General features: G+C 54.6%; 1 protein-coding gene across 2 annotated transcripts in view; it reads right to left on the reverse strand.

The window, feature by feature from the left end:
* Nucleotides 1–672: 672 nt before the first annotated feature.
* NKAIN1 (sodium/potassium transporting ATPase interacting 1) overlaps nt 673–17,078 on the reverse strand; it is a 40,253-nt gene continuing 23,847 nt past the window's right edge. The window contains exons 2-7 of one of the 2 annotated variants that reach the window (XM_034648181.1): nt 7,497–7,634; nt 6,052–6,132; nt 4,377–4,574; nt 3,624–3,684; nt 2,943–3,024; nt 673–2,802 (exon numbers count right to left, since the gene is read on the reverse strand). In XM_034648181.1, coding sequence (XP_034504072.1) covers nt 2,793–2,802; nt 2,943–3,024; nt 3,624–3,684; nt 4,377–4,574; nt 6,052–6,132; nt 7,497–7,634 — 570 coding nt within the window. In that variant the 3' untranslated portion in view covers nt 673–2,792. The remainder of the gene's footprint in view (nt 2,803–2,942; nt 3,025–3,623; nt 3,685–4,376; nt 4,575–6,051; nt 6,133–7,496; nt 7,635–17,078) is intronic. The other variant, XM_034648189.1, reaches the window with a different exon arrangement.

Genomic DNA, 17,078 nt, shown 5'->3' on the forward strand with positions numbered 1-17,078 from the left:
TCCTAAACTTAAACTAAACCATAAACTCCTTGAAGGGTTGTCTGTGATTTCTTTTCCTCCGAACTCCATGACCTGGAGCGGTCCACAGAGGTTTGCGTAATGAACCCAGGGCATCTTGTGTAGACTGTCTGGTTCGTAGCCCCTCGCCACATCGGGATTACCTGGGAATCTTCACACAAGTCCTAATTCTACCAAATCACCATGGAGGAAGAATGGGAGGCAGCTTCACATGTATGACTGGGGGAAGTTTCCAAGATTCGGAGTTAAGTAGAAGCAGCAGGAGGAAGGTGAAGATCGGGTACAGCACGTTGCCATTTGTGGGAAGAGGGGAAAAAATATTTCTGTAAGTTAACAAAGAATATTCTATCTTCGAAAAGGTATGAAAAATAGATAAAAAGACATAAACCCCTGAAACTTTCCGAATTCTGTACCATATACACATATTATCTATTCACGAAAGTAAGTAAAATTTTAAATATTCCAAATACCGATTCTGGCTGAATTGCCAGAAAAGATCCAGGATGTCCCAGGAATCTACGTGTAAAGCATTGTCTGCCAGCTCATTCTAAGTCAGGAACCGAATTGGCAGGAAGAGGGCAGATTTGAGATGCAAAGGATGTTTGGAAGCATAAACTTACAATCCACTTAATCAGAAAAATAAATAGAAAGCTCTCCAAGGGATTGCGAGGCAGGTTTGGAAACCCACTGATGGAGGCCCACCTCTGCATTTTATGGATAAGGAAAGAGGAGAGTGACTTCCCAAAGCTACACAGCCAGTCAGAAGACCCAGGAATGACAATGATGATGACATTGACTCCCAGCCCCTGCTCACCCTCCAGCAGGGACCCTGCTGACTCACAGGTCAGAAGGACAGGATGATAGAGAAGAAAACACCATCTTTAATGAACCCACCTGCACAGAAACCAGGGTACACTCCCTGCCTTGCAAGGTCCCAGTGGGAAAAAAACTTGGTCCCTTGCAAAAAACCATCTTATAAAAACAAAAGGCTTCAAAGCACCAGTGGCTAAACCCGTTGAGTAGAAAGGAGGCCGGGGAGGGGGGTGGGAGGAGAGGGCTGGAGGCCGGAGTTGGCCCGGTGGCCGGATAGCAGCCAGGTCCGCCCCCTTCTTGAGCGGAACCCCTAGCTACCTGGGCAGACCATATGGGACCTCAGGGGTGAGCCGTGGAACTCCTGGGGCTGGCTCCTTGGCACAGCACCGCAGAGGAGATAGCAGGGTGGGGTCCTAGCTCAGGATACTTTGGCCTCAGGTGTAGGGAAGGCAAGATCAGAGGGTAGAGAGCGAGGAGTGGAGTGGTCACCATGGATGGGCTCAGGTGTACAAACCATCTGTGTTTCCCTCCAGTTCCCCCACGCCTCCTGCCCCCCCTCCTAATCCAGGGCCACTCCCGTTTCACAGGCAGGGAAGCTGAGACCTGCCTCTCCTGCCCTTGGACTCACAGCCAGTACACAGGAAGAAAGGTCCTCAGGGGTGTCTATGGAAGGCAATGGGGAGAACGAGCTCTCATCTGTGCTCTCAAGGGTGCTGGCCCTCCCGACCCCACACCACGACCCACACTCCCAGTCTGCCTCTTCACAACTCCTTCTGGGGTTGTTAGAGGTTTCTCTTGGACATTGGAGGGGTCATAAACGCTGGTGACCTTTGAAAACTGGAGATCGGGAGGTGCTGACCAGTTGTCTTCCATTCTGGAGCCCTAAGTCTTTCAACAGGTGAGGTGGATGGAGCCATCAGGAGTTGGTGGACTTGCTGAGGGGACAGAGGATCATGGCTGCAGCAGACCCGGCCTCAGGGACCTGGAAGGGGGTGGGCGGCTGAGATAGGCTCCCCCACCCCTTACTGGAATGAGCTTGAAAGGTTGGCCAAGGGTGGACAGGGGCCGAGTCTAGGAGGGCTTCCCTGTGGGTCAGGCTGAATTCAGGGCTCTGGGCTCTGTTCGTCTGGCTCCCAACACGGGAACAGGTATATTGCTTCAAGAGAGGCGCTGGCCAGTGGGGGTGGTAGTGTGTGGTGTAGATCACGTGAGTTCTAGAGTGTCCCAGCTGGATGGGGGCTTGGCAGTGGCATTCAGAGACCAGGCCCTGGGTTTTGGAATCCGAAACTACAGAAGGTATGCCGTGTTCAAGTCCTGCCTCCTCCAAAAGCCTTGATGTGTGGCCTCAAGCAAATCGCTTCATATCTCCGGGCCTCAGTTTCCACATCTCCAAAATGGGAATTATAATCCCAGCCTAGCCCGGGGAATTAAGAGTCAAATGAAAAAGCTGGAAAGAGCCCCATCTGCTAAGAGATTATTTTAATTGAGGGAAACTGAGGCCCAGAGAGGGCAAGGGCCTTGCTGGATGTCACACAGAGAGTCAGTGACGGAGCTGCAATTGGAACCCAGGACTCCTGCTTCTAGTTCACAGTAACTCTCCCCAGGGCTGGTGAGTGTGGGGAGATGGGGTGAATGCCATTTCTCTCTGGACAGGGGACCGGAAGTGGGGTGAAGGGTTTCGAAAGGGAGAGGCTGGAGAAGGGAGGGAGGCCCCAGCGCACGCCAAGGCTGAGATAAAAAAAATACAAACCCCGCGATCCCCTCCCCCGCGCGGCCCGCCCCCACCCCTGGAGTCAGGCTGCGAAGGGCCAAGTCCAAGTCCGGGGCCGTCCCAGCCGGCGCAGGCTGCAGTAGGTTCGCCAGCCGCCAGGGGGCGCGCCTGCTATTTCGGCCCGAGTTCGCGCCCGCGGCTTCAGTCTAGCCAGCAAGCTCGCGGTAGCTGGATGGGCGCGGGACAGAAGCTACCCCGACCTGCAGGAAACAGAGGCAGGTTAGGGAAGTGGACCCTGAAAGTATGGGGGCAGAGACATCCGGCTGCCCTTCCCGCCCTTCTTCCCCCTACAGCAACGCCCCAGTCCCTCCACCCCGCCCCGCCCAGCGCCATGACCCACGTGTACAGAGGCTGCAGTTGTAAATGCGACGTCTTCTGGGGCGCCTGGTATCCGTAGGAGTCAAAGCCACCGATGAAGTCAACTGCGGAAGGGGAGGTGGTGCATAGTTAGGATGGGCCTGTGGGGTAGGAGTTAGGGGAGGCTGGGTCCTGAAAAGGAAGAATCTGAGGACCAGGTCCCAGTACAGGGCCTTAGGGCAGGGCTTTGCCGCGGGATCTACGGGGAGCGGGACTTGCAGGAGCTCAGCCAGAGTGGGCCAAAGCCCAAGTGGATAGAGAGCCTCGGAGGTGGACGGTCCTTTAAGGGAGCAGGGCTTGAGCCACTTAAGGGGGCAAGACGTGGGAGGTGGGGGTGGAGGGTAGTGGGGGGACGAGGCTGGGCGTGGGCAGTGCTTGGTATGGGGGAGCCTCGTGGGACTCCTCCGAGGGACAGAACTTAAGAGGAGTGGGTGGAGAGCAGTGCTGGAGCCTGCACTGGGCACCTGGACCTCTGGGTCACAGCCCAGAATGCGCTTGCTATGCAGACCCCCACCATCCGGGCCGCCTCTTCCCCACCAAGAGGAGCCAGTTGGCCAACCCAGGTCTCCCTCCCGCCCAGGCTTCGCCGGGCTCTGTCCAGGGTGCTGAAAGCACGGGGTGGTGTGTGGCCAGGCTTCCTGTTCCCCAGGGGATCGGCACTCACAGCTGTCCTCCTCCTCCAGGAACACTTTGCTTACGTAGCAGGCGAACACGAAGCCAAACAGCTGGGGGTGGAAGGAAAGAAGACAGAAGCTCTTCCTCTACGCCCTGCCTGGCCTGGCCCAGTAGGACGGGAGCGGCGGGGACGTGCTAGGATGAAGGTCAACTCATAACAACTTCAAGTTAAATGAGTGGGCCTTACAGTCAAACATACCTGGTTCCATTCTCTGCTCTTTGAGCAGACTTGGACAAGTCATTATTTTACCTCTTTGAGCCTCGGTTTTCCCAGCTGGACCTGGGCAATACTTTACTGACTTGTTAAGAAGAATGAAGATTATGTGGCTTTGGGTGTACGGAGTGCTGAGGGCAAGACTGGGTACTATATTACTATCTTGGAGCCACTCTTCTTTAACTCTCACAACTCTATACAGTTGTTGTGGTCATGCCTTTCTGTGAATAAGCATATAAGCTTGGAGAGGGCAAATGACTTGTCCAAGGTCACACAGCGGATACACTGGAGACTGGGTTGACTCACAGTCTGATGACTCATCCTATTCATTAAACCTGCTCACTCCTGGAATGGGAGCTGGGGCAGGGGTGAAGGGAGGAGATACAAGATATGGAGTTGGAGCCAGGCAGAAGCACAGGCAGGCTGGAAGATTTAGGTTCTCCCCTTCTTAACTAGAGCTAAACAAAGAGGTTGGGGTGGACTCCACCTCTGGGAGTGTGTGGGCTAAGGGGGGACAGGAGGACTCACAGCCAGGAAGATCTGCAGGGCACTGCTGAGTGCTTCGATGTAGGGATAGTCAAGCAGGCAGCCGGTGACAGAGATGACATGGTGGTCTTCCAGGGCCAGGCGGGAGTTCAGGACAGGTGTCACCAGGCAGCCTGGCCCATTCTCCATCCACCAGGAGCGGTGCAGGGACGTGTTGAATGTCATGATGAAATCCCGGTCCTGGGGGCAGAGGGGCCTAGGATACTGAGCTGGAGCCAGGGGTGGGGGGCATCTACCCCAGGCCCCAGGAAACTTTATATAAGATCTCCATCACACCTGGACTTTTGTAGCAGCCGCCTGGGTTGATTTGAAGGGTATAGAGGGAGTCTGTTTCTGCAAGTCTATATTTGGCCAATAGGTGGCACTTGATCACTACACAGGTCTCACACAGCTGGTGCTGACCCACAGGGGCTCCAAAGTTCCAGGGATGGAAGGGACACTAACAGTGACTGAGTCCGGTTTTCCAGCCATGGGTGAAACCCTCAATACAGACCCCTTCGCAGCCTGTTCAGCCTCTCCACTGCTCTCTGGGTGTGGCCCTGGGCAAACCTGTCCTCTCTAGTCCTTGGTCTCCCCATCTGAAATGGAGAAGGGGTTGGCCTAGATCAGAGGTTCTCACCTACGGCGTGAATCTCTGTGTGTATCAATCCATTCACTCATGCAGCCTGTTAACAAGTATTCACTGAGTGCTGAGTGGGTGCCAAGCCCTGAGATGTATAATCTTATTTCATCCCCTTGGCAACCACATTAAATGGTTATCTGCACTCATTAGACAGGGAAACTCAAGCTCAGAGAGGGTAAGCCACATGCCCAGGGTCACACAGCTTGGAAATGTTGGAGCCGGGATTTAGATCTAGCAGAACTACAAAGCCAGTGCTCCCATTCATATATTTCCCCTCTTACATACTAAAAATAGAACTTGTGTGCCCTGGGCTTGCTCTTCCACAAGCTAAAAACTTCCCCTTTCTTCAATAGTTCTGCATGGGACCTGGTCCACTTGATTTTCCCCAAAGTCTACTTCATCTCTTTCCCTTCTGAAAATATTGATCCGAACTGGACTCAAATCTTTGTGGCCTAAGCAGTACAAAGTGCATGGCATTTTCACCTCTCTTGCACTGAACTCGTGTGGGGGGCCCAAGAGCACTTTTCAGGGCCAATACAAGTGGTTGGTTTCTACTGAGCTTGTGATCAAGTGGGACTCCAGCCCATCTTCACGGCCCCTCAGCTTTATCTGCTCATTTGTTTCTGAGATGTGCAGAAGAGGCTAGAAACAGGGGCGGCCTCGGTGGCGCAGTCGTTAAGCGTCTGCCTTCGGCTCAGGGCGTGATCCCAGAGCCCTGGGATCGAGCCCCACATCAGGCTCCTCCGCTATGAGCCTGCTTCTTCCTCTTCCACTCCCCCTGCTTGTGTTCCCTCTCTCGCTGGCTGTCTCTATCTCTGTCGAAAAAAAAAATAAAATCTTAAAAAAAAAAAAAAAAAAAAAAAGAAGATGCCAGAAACAAAAATGTGGGGGGAGAGTCTGCGGAGCACAGATTATTTGGGTGTGTAGAGGGAGGTCTCTTCAAGAGATGACACCCCAGACCAAACTAGGAGCCCCCAGGGTAGGGGATGGGGTAGGTCAGGCTCTGCCCTCTGGCGTTGCCGGCCTGAGGCTTACCTGGGACAGCTGTCCAACCTCCAGGTAGAAGCAGATGATAAATGCATTCCAGCCGACCCAGAGCACCAGCCAGGCTGCGTACTGGGCAAAGGAGAGGTGGGATCAGGATCAGGCCTGGGGGAGTGGGGATGGGGCGCGTCCGTGGAGACAGAGCGCCGGGACTGAGGAGACCTTTGCAAGGGGAAGTGATGACACCATCTCTCTCACAGAGCACTTTAGATCATTATTTCATCCGCCTGGTCCTTACAACAGCCCTGCGTGGAAGGCACTGTTCTTTCTCTAAAGAAAACCAACGCGAGCCCTGGAGAGGAGGTCTAAGTTTTCCAAGATCACACAGCTAGGAAGAGATAGGGTTGCTCCTAAGCCCCAGTCCTCTGGCAGCTTAATCCGATGCATATTCTGCAGAGAACAGCAGATACAGCCTGGCTCCACTGAGCTGGAGAGGAGCGGGGTATTTCCACCCAAGTCCTGTGCCTGCAATTCCAGGGCTGTCAGCCGGCACACAGTGCTGCTTAGAGGAGTGCCTGGGGCCCTCCTGAGAGGTGGAGAGAAGGATTCTCCCAGCCCAGGTGAGACAGAGCTTTGGAAGGGCCCCGCCCACCCAGTTCCTGGGAGCTCAGCCTGGGGGAGGTGGGCGAAGCCCAAAAGCCAGCCAGAATGGGCTGTGGCAGGAGCTTGGCAAAGCGTGTCCTCGTTTTCACAGGTGTCAAGCGTATATGCAGTAAGGGTACTGAGAAGCCTTTCCCTCCAAAAAGGCATGTGAATGGGTCACTGAGGAAGAGCAGGGGAGATGGGAGAGGGGTGAGCCTAGTTGAAAACAGGAGTTTAACAGAGACCATCAAGGATGAGGGCTTGGGAAGAGGAAGCAGGAGGAGGGAACCAGGGACGCAATCTGTTCCTGGGGTCAGAGCACAGGAGGCACTGACCTCAAAGCCCCACTTGCCACTCCAGACCACATTCTTGAATAGCCCAGGACCAAAGCCAAGCCAGCCTTCTGAAAGCAACCTGAGAAACTAGAGAAAGTGAAGTCCATCCCTCCAAGGGCTTACTGATTCAGCCTTCCCTCTGGATCTGAGGCTCCAATCCTGCCACTTATTAGCTGTGTGACCTTAGGAAGCCTCATAACCTTTCTGAGCCTCGTTTCCTCATCTGGAAAATGGAGATGGTAAGATATCCCTTGCAGGGCTGTTGTAAAGGTAAGTAAAACATGCGAAACTCTTTGCAGTGTGCTTTGCACATGGTAGGCTCTCACTAAATGACCTAGCTGGTTAATATTTGGATTCTTCCCGAGGATATCCTTTAGGGAAAATACCGATCTCGTCTCTCTGCTGAGCAAGAAGCACTGGGATTTGGGCATCCACCCCGCCAGCCAGCTGGACCTAAGACAGAGCAGGGGTCTGGGCGCCCGGGGGCGGGGGGGATGGGAGGGGCCGAGGGAGCCATACCAGAATGAGGTACCGGGAGCGGTACTGCACAGTGCCAAAGATGCCCAGGATGACCGCCATGATGTGCAGGAAGTTGGCTAAGATAGGGGCCCACTGATAGCCCAGGAAGTCAAACACCTGTCGCTCCAGGGCAGCGACCTGTGGGAGAGAGCAGGCCGAGGCCATGGTCACCGCCTGAAAGGGAAGGACAGGGACTCCTCCTTGACCTGGCGGAGCAGGTGACACCAGTTACCATGGCGACGAGGCACCACGGCCTGACCGTGCACAAGTGTCAGAGCCATCCCAGCCCCGCAAGACCACAGGGAGATGGGCCGATGGAAGCAAATCTGCGGGGATGAACTGAGACGGAGTCCTGGTCCTCCCTTCGGGGAGAGCTAACAGGAGAAGGGAGGTGGGGTTCAGAACACCTTCCTCCCTGCCAAGAGGCCCTCCGCGTTAGCACCTGCCCCTGCCCCAGGTGGGGTTCGGAGCAGGAGGAGTCAGGACCCAGAGTGCCTCCCCCAGCCCTGGCCAAGGGCTGAGTCATGGCCCTGAAGGGCCCAGGAAAGTCCCTGCACCTGAGGCCCCTCTTCCAAGGACTGCTATCTGGAGGTTGTCCTGGCCCGTGGAATCCATGGGCTGCAGAGAAGGGTTTTTTTTTGTTTTTTTTTGTTTTTTTTTTTTTTTACTCCCCTTCCCCAAGGGAGCTGTGGTAGTTTGCAGAATCGACCTTGAGTTCTTTCTCTCGCGGTCTCCATGCTCTTCGGCAGTACCCTTCTACACTAAGTCTGTGCTTGGTCCTGTGACTTGCTTTGCCCAATGGGACTTTACGAAGCACAGTGCAAGTGAAGACCTTTTGAAAAAATTGCTTGTGCCCTGGAGCTTGCCCACCTGCCTAACACAGAGAACACCATGTGGAAGAGCCCCTGTGACCCGCTGGAGGAGGAGAGGAGAACCAACCCCCCCCCCATGACAGCCCATCAACCATCAGACATGTGAGTGAGGCCATCCTAGATCATTCCGACGCTAGCCAACCCAGGGCACTGGCCAAAACCATGCAGCCAGACCAGAAGAATCACCCAGCTGACCTACAGAATCAAGAGCTAAATCAAATGACTGTTTAAAACGGCTGCTCTAGGATGATCTGTTACCCAGCAAAAGCTAACGGATACAGGACTCCATCAATCCTCCCTTTCCAGGAGCCCCTGGTTCAATGCCTCAGCTGATACACTTAAGAACAAAGGTACCAATGACATCCATTGTTATTGACTGTCCAATACCTCTTCTCCTGGTGACAGAACCCATCTCTTTGTTTCGGGAACCACCTCTGGGACCTTTAGTCCATGTGGCTTGGGGGGGGAGGGTTGAGCCCACTTCTATTTTTTTTTTATTTTATTATTTTTTTTATTTTATTTTATTTTTTTTTATTTATTCGACAGAGATAGAGACAGCCAGCGAAAGAGGGAACACAAGCAGGGGGAGTGGGAGAGGAAGAAGCAGGCTCATAGCGGAAGAGCCTGATGTGGGGCTCGATCCCATAACGCCGGGATCACGCCCTGAGCCGAAGGCAGACGTTTAACCGCTGTGCCACCCAGGCGCCCCCTGAGCCCACTTCTAATTTCAGCAGTGGGCCCATGACGCAGTCCTAACCAGATAACAGACACACAGGGATCTGGTCAGGGCTGGGCACTGTGGTCTGTGCCCGAGAGTCCCCCTGGAGAGTTGCTGGAGCAGCCAGGACAGACGTGCTATCTGCCAGGGTATCTGAATGGGTACAGTGCCACTCACAGCTGTTGGTGGCCGTCTTTGCCATCTCAAAGGGACAGAGAGGGAGAAAGAGTGAACAAGCAAGGGGAGTGCCCAGGACACATCGTTTTAGGTCTGAGGATCTATCCATGCCAAAAACGAGTTCTCCCTCCTTGTTTCTGTCACTTGCCACCAAAAGTTCCGATTAAGATAGAAGGGGAGCGAAGAGGATCTGGCTGGGAAGGGACGGAAGATTCTGATTGAGAAGATACCAGAAGCCGTTTTCCTGTCAGGGAGGCAGGAGGAGGTGGGGCTGACGCTACCACACAGATGGCAAAGCTTGGGCAGAGACCCAGGAAGCTGCGGGCCCAGCCCTGGCTCCCACCCACCTGGCACTGGGCTGCCTCTTGCTGGTGACTCCTCCTGCAGGGCCCTGCGGATTGTAAAGAGCTTTCCAAGTTCATTGCTCACTAGCTACTCCTTGGCAGAAAGGCAGAGCTGAGACCGTGATCTCATTCTGAAGCAACAGACCGTGAGGCTCAGAGAAGGGAAGTGACTTGCCCAAGGTCACACAGCAGGTAGGCGGCAGCGCCAGGCAGTCATTCTGCTTTTCTCTGCCACCTGTCCTATCCTGGCACGAACTCATCACCTTTCCCTGTTGGCACTGGCCTGGGAGTTAAGAGGTGTGAGTTCTGGTTGAGAGTCTGACAGACTCCTGCAGGACCTGGGGCAGGCCACCTTCCCCAGTGGGTCTCAAGCTCTTTCTTCCATACAGAAGAGACCACGGGACTACACGACCTCTAAGGGTCCTTCCAGCTTTGACTCCAATGGTCTGCTGACTTTGGGGGAGAAACTCCCCAGGTTGCTCCCTGCTCCCAACAGCTCCTAACCCCACTTCTGCTCTTCTCCTTTCCACCCTGACTCTGCCAGGCCTTGGGGAGCCCTGGTGTGGTTTGGGGTCCACCTGATGCTCTCAATTCAGCTGGCTTCTGGTCCTGGCAAGGGGGCTGCCATCAGAGGACAGAGGACGTGGCTGAGACAGACTTGCCCAGGCTCATAGTGTAGCTGGGCAGACATCTTGCCTGGAAGTGCTCACCTAAAACATGATATCCCCCTGCCCCTGGCCCTCGCTCCAACCCAGAGGGGTTCTCAGGGACCTCACTGACGAAGCGAGCAGTGGGATAGCTACCACAAAAAGCTCTGGAGTCACTAAAACTCAGGTTCGAATTGCAGTCCTGTGTGACTTAGTTCAAGTTACTTTCTCTCTCTGAGACTATTTCTTCAACTGTAAACAGGGAAGGCAATCCTTCCCCTGAGAAGTTGTTGTGAGGATATGGAGACATCACATAGACTAATGGACAGCTAGGCTGAAAAAATGGCGGCTAATTAGCAGAAGACTCAACAGTGGAAGCTTCTTGGTTGGGCACCAAAGGCTTGCTGGGAGCTGGCACACTCCTCTATCCCCAGCCAGCTCCTCCCCCAAGTGGCTAAAACAACAGTTGAAGTCCTGCCTTCATTTCTTTTTCCTATACCCAAGTCTTCCATGGTCTTCAACGTAAGGCACAATTCCCTCCTTTTCCAGGAAGACCTCCCTGACTGACCCTAAGGGATGGGCTCTTCCCCCTGAATATGGAGCGCTGGCCAGTTTAGTCACTGTCAGCCATCACTCTGGACTCCCTTCACCCTCCCTCCATCCCTCTGACACAGGACCTGCACTCATCTGTCCAGGGGCCACCGTCTAGCTACTTGTTCACAGAACACGTGGTCTGCATCAGGTCCCGTGCTGGAGCGGGGGTGCAGAAGGGAGTAAGCTCTGGTCCCTGCCCTCCGGGAACTCAGTCTAGTGGGGGAGATGGGTGGGAAGCAGACAGCCACACACCAGTGCAGTCAGCATGGTCACCCTGACCTCAGGGCTGCTGATCACGACCTGAGCCGAGACCAAGAGTCGGCCACTCAACCGACTGCACCACCCACGCGCCCCTAAACTTTGGTTTTTTAAAAAATTATTTTAATATTTTTAATATATTTTTAAAGGATTTTATTTATGGGGCACCTGGGTGGCTCCCTCAGTTAAGCTTCTGCCTTCAACTCAGGTCATGGTCCCAGGGTTCTGGGATCGAGTCCCACGTCAGGCTCCCTGCGTAGCAGGAAGCCTGCTTCTCCCTCTGCCTCCTCCCCCTGCTTGTGCTGTCTCTCTCTGTCAAATAAATAAATACAATCTTTAAAAAAAAAGATTTTATTTATGTATTTGAGAGAAAGAGAACGAGCAATGGGGAGGGGCGGAAGGAAAGGGAGAAGCATTCTCCCTGCTGAGAAAGGGGCCTGATGTGGGACTCGATCCCAAGACCCTGGGATCATGACCTGAGCTGAAGGCAGACACTTAACTGACCGAGCCAACCAGATATAAACTTAGTTTTGTTCTGTTTTTTTAAAGATTTTATTTATTAGTTTGACGGAGAGAGAGAGCATGAGCAGGGAGAGTGGCAGAGGGAGAAGCAGGCTCCCCACTCAGCAGGGAGCCCAATGTGGGGCTTGATCCCAGAACACCGGGATCATGACCTGAGCCAAAGGCAGACACTTAACCACTGAGCCACCCAGGGGTCCCAAACTTAGTTTTTTTTTTTAAAGTAAACTCTATACCCCAGGTGGGGCTCGAACTCGTGACCGTGAGATCAAGTGTCCCATGTTCTACCAAATGAGCCAGCCAGGTGCCCCTCCATCTATATTTTTTAATCAAGATTCTGCATCTTATAAAGAATTGCAATCCTAAAGTTATTATTTTTTATTAGAAAACCAAGTCAGATATTCCGGAACTTCTGCTTGTGCAGCTGTGAGATGCAGCTAATTACCAAATAAAGAACAAACAAACAGGAGGACTATCTTCCCCATTTGGTTGCATGAGCTTGCATCAATCATCTGAGGGCTGCAGTGACTGTAAATCCTAACTGGCTTCGTTGTGTCTTGTTAGTTTGGCGGGAGGACTAGTGTGGAGACAAGGGCAACCTACTCCTTTGAAAAAATGTCAAGTGCGCGTGCACCGAGGGAAAAAAGTGACTTTGGGCCTTTCGTTAGTTTGTTTTTAACCTGGTCAGGCTGTAAGCCAGGGAGGTCTTGAGTCTCTCTCCTCGGTGTGCCAGGACCAGGACAGAAGAAGCTCCTGTGGGCGACGGATGCAGCCTCCTGTGGGATCGGGGAGGCTGGCCACTACCCCTGTCCGAGTGCCTTTGCTTCGCATGTTGTTGTCGTTGTTGTTTGTTTGTTTGTTTGTTTGAAGTAGGCTCCACACCAGCCTGGGGCCCAACGTGAGGCTTAAACTCATGACCCTGAGATCAAGACCTGAGCCGAGATCAAGAGTTGGACGCTTAACCGACTGAGCCACCCAGATGCCCCGTCGAGTTACTCTGTCCATCAGGGCAGCCCCCAGAGCTTGGGGCAATCGCTGAGGCCCCTGGGCCCCCACCACACAGGACCCCGGAGAAGCAGGACGAGCGCCCTGACCGCCCCGGAGTGACAGATGAGAACAAGTCACCCAGATCTTGTCTGGGTCTGTCAGACCCACAGAGTAAGTCCCACAGGCCTGCCCCCCAGCCCTGCCCACCCTGTCTCCTCAAGGCCCTGTGCTGCTTCACCTGACCCCCTCCACCCTGCCCCCACCCCTCTCACGAGCCCTTCCAAACCAGCCTGTGCCCCTAAAGCCTCGGCTCAGCTCCTTCCCTCAGGGGTCCCCCCCACCCATACATTTTGCGCCCAAGGATGCTACTTTCTCTGTGCTCCTCTCACGTCTCATGTTCCTCGGGCCCAAAGGTGAGGTGGGATCCTCTGGGGTCCCTAAGGTGCCCCGGGGGCTCAGGCCCCCGGGCTAGTCCACCTCTCCTCTGCTGACTTTGTCACCTGCCGGCCCCCAGCTCCTGTCCTTCCCCGGAAATGAGTTTCAGCCCTCCATCATCCTTTGACATCCAGGGGCCACCCCCTCCAGCACCTCAACCTCTCCACTCTCAAACCCCATCCCTGTAACCTTCCCCCCTTTGCTCCTCCTCCACGGCCACTGTGCAGACTGTGGCATCGCCATAACTGCCCCGCCACCGAAGTCACCCATGTGACAGCCCCGCTGGACCACCCCTGCTTGCTTCCCAACACCCCTGATGGTGACGGTGACCAACCGGGTCCTGCGCATTGGGGCCGCTGCCTCTCACCCTCCACCCCTCCCAGTTCCTCACGTCCCTGCTGCACTTGCTGGGACCGCGTGATGCCCCCGCACTCCTGCAGGAGCTTTGCCTGTAGGCCAGACCCTCATACCCTTCTGCCTTCCCATCACACCAGTCAGGAAAAGCCACACCTGCACAAACCCAATTAACAGTTTTCTCCCTGCTTGCAAAGCAGCCAAGCGCTACTGGAGTCACTCCCCAGGCAGAGCTGGGGCGCGACAGAGGCAGGTCCCGAACCACCAACTTTGAGAGGTCTCCCTGCCACCACACAACCCAACTAGGCTTCTCTGGGGAACTCACTTTCCCCACTGACCATTTCAGATCTTCTCACTGTCCTCGACCCTCCTGGGACCCCTCCAGCCTCACTCTCAGGGGACCTGGCCTCGGCCTCCCCCACCTGCCCCCTCCTCCGACTAGGGCCTCCGCCTACACTCTGGCCCCCATCTCCTGTCTTTTCAGGCGCTCACACCATCCTTGGACCCTTCTTGTCTGTAACTCAGCCTCTCCCTCCGCCCAGGATCCTTCCTACTGGCTTCTAAACACACTCAAGCCACTTTCATTAAAAAAGGAAAGAGAACCCTTCCCCACCCCCTCCAGCGAATGTCTCATCTATCTCAAGGCTCTCATGGCCCGAACTGTGGAAGGGCCCCCACGCCCTCCCTGCCCGCATACACACAGCGATTTGGAGCGGAACCACAGTTACAGTCTTGTGCCCCAGGGCCAGTCACTTAACTCCCCTGCACCTCAGTTTCCTCACCCACAGAATGGGTATCATTCACAATACCTCCCTCATACGGTTGTGGAGAGATTCCGTATTATTTGCTAATTTATATATGTGTTTAAAGTAAGCTCTATGCCCAACGCAGGGCCAGAACTCACGACCCCGAGATCAAGAGCCTCATGTTCCACTGACCGAGCTGGCCGGGCGCTCCGATTCTTCTTTAGTATTATTTAAAATTACATTCTGCTGCAGAACTCCCTGCCTGCCCCTCGCTTTCCTTTCTCCATGGCACTGATCACAGATTACCTACTACCCACTCCCTTTTATGGTCTCACTCCTGCGTGAGAAGGTACACTCCCCGGGAGCAGGGATTTCTGCCCGAGGTGCTCCCACTGCCTTCCCGGGGGGGAGACCTGAGCCTGGCACCCCACAGGTGCCAACTTGAAACTCGGTCTCCACCCTCTCCGGCTGCTGGATTCCCAGGCAGCTCACCCTCCCCCATAGCCGGCCCCTAAGTGTCAGAACACCCCCAGGCCATTTCCTGGGCCCTCTTTATGCTCTGTCTGAGTGATGCGCGCCCACCCAAGCAAGCCTCAGGTGCCTCCCGCCCCTTTACAACCGGCTACTCATCGGATGTTCATTATGGACTTCATACGCCCAAAACCGGTCCATTTCCAGTGTCTGGACCTCATGATGTGTCCAGCTGCTAAAGCCAGAAAGTTCAACTTTAGGTTCTGGTCTCCCTCCTGCTCCTCTGAATTCCTCCTGCCTCTGGCCACTTTCTCCCGCTGCTGGCCTCTCCCCCCACCATCACAACACTACCAGCTCCCCTCCCCGCCCAGCCTGGCCCCCCAGCCTACCTCAAGCCTAACCTGCCCCTCTCCTTTCCCAAGCGAAGCCACCACGAAGCTCCCCGGCTGCCCCTCCCCCTGCCCTTAGCTCCCCACCCCCACCCGATTATTTATTTATCGGGTAGCTGCCAGCCAAGGGGGATGCGGTTGCCATGGGAACCTTCAGCCCCGAGTCAGGGCTGCCTCTGTTCTCAGTAGGATGCTCTAGTCTGTCCAGACGCCAGCCCCAGGAGCCCAACACCGGGTGGGGGCAAAGGATGAATGATGCAGATGGGCCCACCCCAGCCCCAGGAAGCTGGCTAGGGGAGAGGGCGGGGAGGGGGCCGGGCTCTGGGCCACAGAACCCATCAGAAGCCTCTGGTGCCCAAGCCCTTGCCAGCTAGTTCTGCAAGTCAACTACTTTCCTGGCCAAAATTCCAGCCATGTCACCGCGGGGCTTAGATACAGAAGTCAGGCCATCTGAGGGAATGACCAGAGTGGGGTCCCTGAAGTCTCTGAAGAATGGTTTGGTCCAGTCTCGTGCTGTTACTGACCTTGGTTCACAGAGGGCTGAGGTGGGAAGAGCTCCTCATCTGGGGTCCAGCAAACCTGAGTTCCATCCCCAGTCAGTCTCTGAAACACTGTGTGACCTTGGGCAAATCAGGGGAAAATGTCCTGAAGATTCAGAGGGTGCATGCAAGGCTCTCAGCCCAGTGCCTGGCACACGGCTCGTGCTCTGTATATGGCAACAGCCCTTGCTGCACCCCCCAACTCAAGCCCCCCTTTTCCCAATGGATTTCTGAGGCAGCTGACAAAATTAAACTCGACTCAGCCCCTCATCCGTGAAATGAGGGAGTGGGACTGAAGCCAGACAGAGGACCCCTGGAGATCCACCAGTCCAACCCCCTCATTAGGGAGGCGAGCACACTGACAGCAGTGAGTTGTCTACGAGGAGCTCTTCCCACTCTCCCTGAGCTCTGTGCCCAGCTCCAGGGTCCAGCGAGGGCAATGGCCTTTGAGCATGAGTTGAAATAGCCACAGAGACCAGGTAGTCTTTGGCAGGATCGGAGAAAACTGGCCTAGCAGTTCACTGAACAAATATTTTTTGAGCATCTATTATGCACCAGGCCCTGTGCAGAGCGTATGGTGACAGAGGCTGCTGTGGCTCCCTCCTCAGGGAGCTCAAGTCTGGGGACAAACACCACAGTCCTCTGGGAGCTGATGACGGGGGCCTCTCTGCCAGGTTCCCCATCCACTGTGTGTAGTGACCTGTGGGGACTGCTTCCTATCCTTAACACACACACGTGTGCGTGCACACGCACACGCTCCCTGTCTCTTCCCGGGCTCCTACAGCCCTTCTGCCTCTCTCTGTCCCAGCCTATTTCCTGCTGGAAAATGGACAAGGTTATCACTGTTAAGTGAAAAGAAAAACAAACAAACGAGCTGCGGAACAACAGGATTCCATTTGTGTAAGAAAATAAAAAGCCAAAAAATAAAAATGAGAAAGACACGAAGTGTGTGTGACTGTAATTGCAGAATCGAGAGCCCGGGAAACATACAACAAAGGTCCCGAAAAGTCCCCTCTAGGGAGTGGGAAGGGGGACATGGGAAGACTTATATACTTTTACTTAGACATACTTCCGTATATTGGAATTTTTTACAACAAAGATTTTCCAAAAAAGTTAGGAAGAAATGTTTTCAGTGTTGATTCATGTGAAAAAGCAGTGAAGAGGCTCTGAGGCTCTGAGGTCTCCTTCTCTGATATGAATGTGCTGTGGGGTCCTGGGCAAGTCTCTCCCTCTAGGCCTCAGTGTTCTCATCTGTACAATGGGGGCCTCCGTAGCTCTAATCACTGTCTGGGTCTGGAGGCGCTGCAGGCTGCCTATCAGCACAGGGACTGGCACTGGGGTCCTGTGACCCCTGCTGAGGGCCTCATGGCCCCTTTTCCCCAAAAGCTGGTTCTGCCAGGCCCTGGTAAGGTCTCTCCCTAGGTTCTGCCTGGGTCATCACAGCCCTGTGCCCCCCTGCCTGACTACACCCAAATCCGTCCCCACCTCTCCTCGGGTTCAGCTGGACAAGGGGCAAGGGCTCCCCACAGCCC

The sequence above is a fragment of the Ailuropoda melanoleuca genome, chromosome 2 (assembly GCF_002007445.2).
Source record: "Ailuropoda melanoleuca isolate Jingjing chromosome 2, ASM200744v2, whole genome shotgun sequence".
In the NCBI taxonomy this organism is placed as follows: domain Eukaryota; kingdom Metazoa; phylum Chordata; class Mammalia; order Carnivora; family Ursidae; genus Ailuropoda; species Ailuropoda melanoleuca.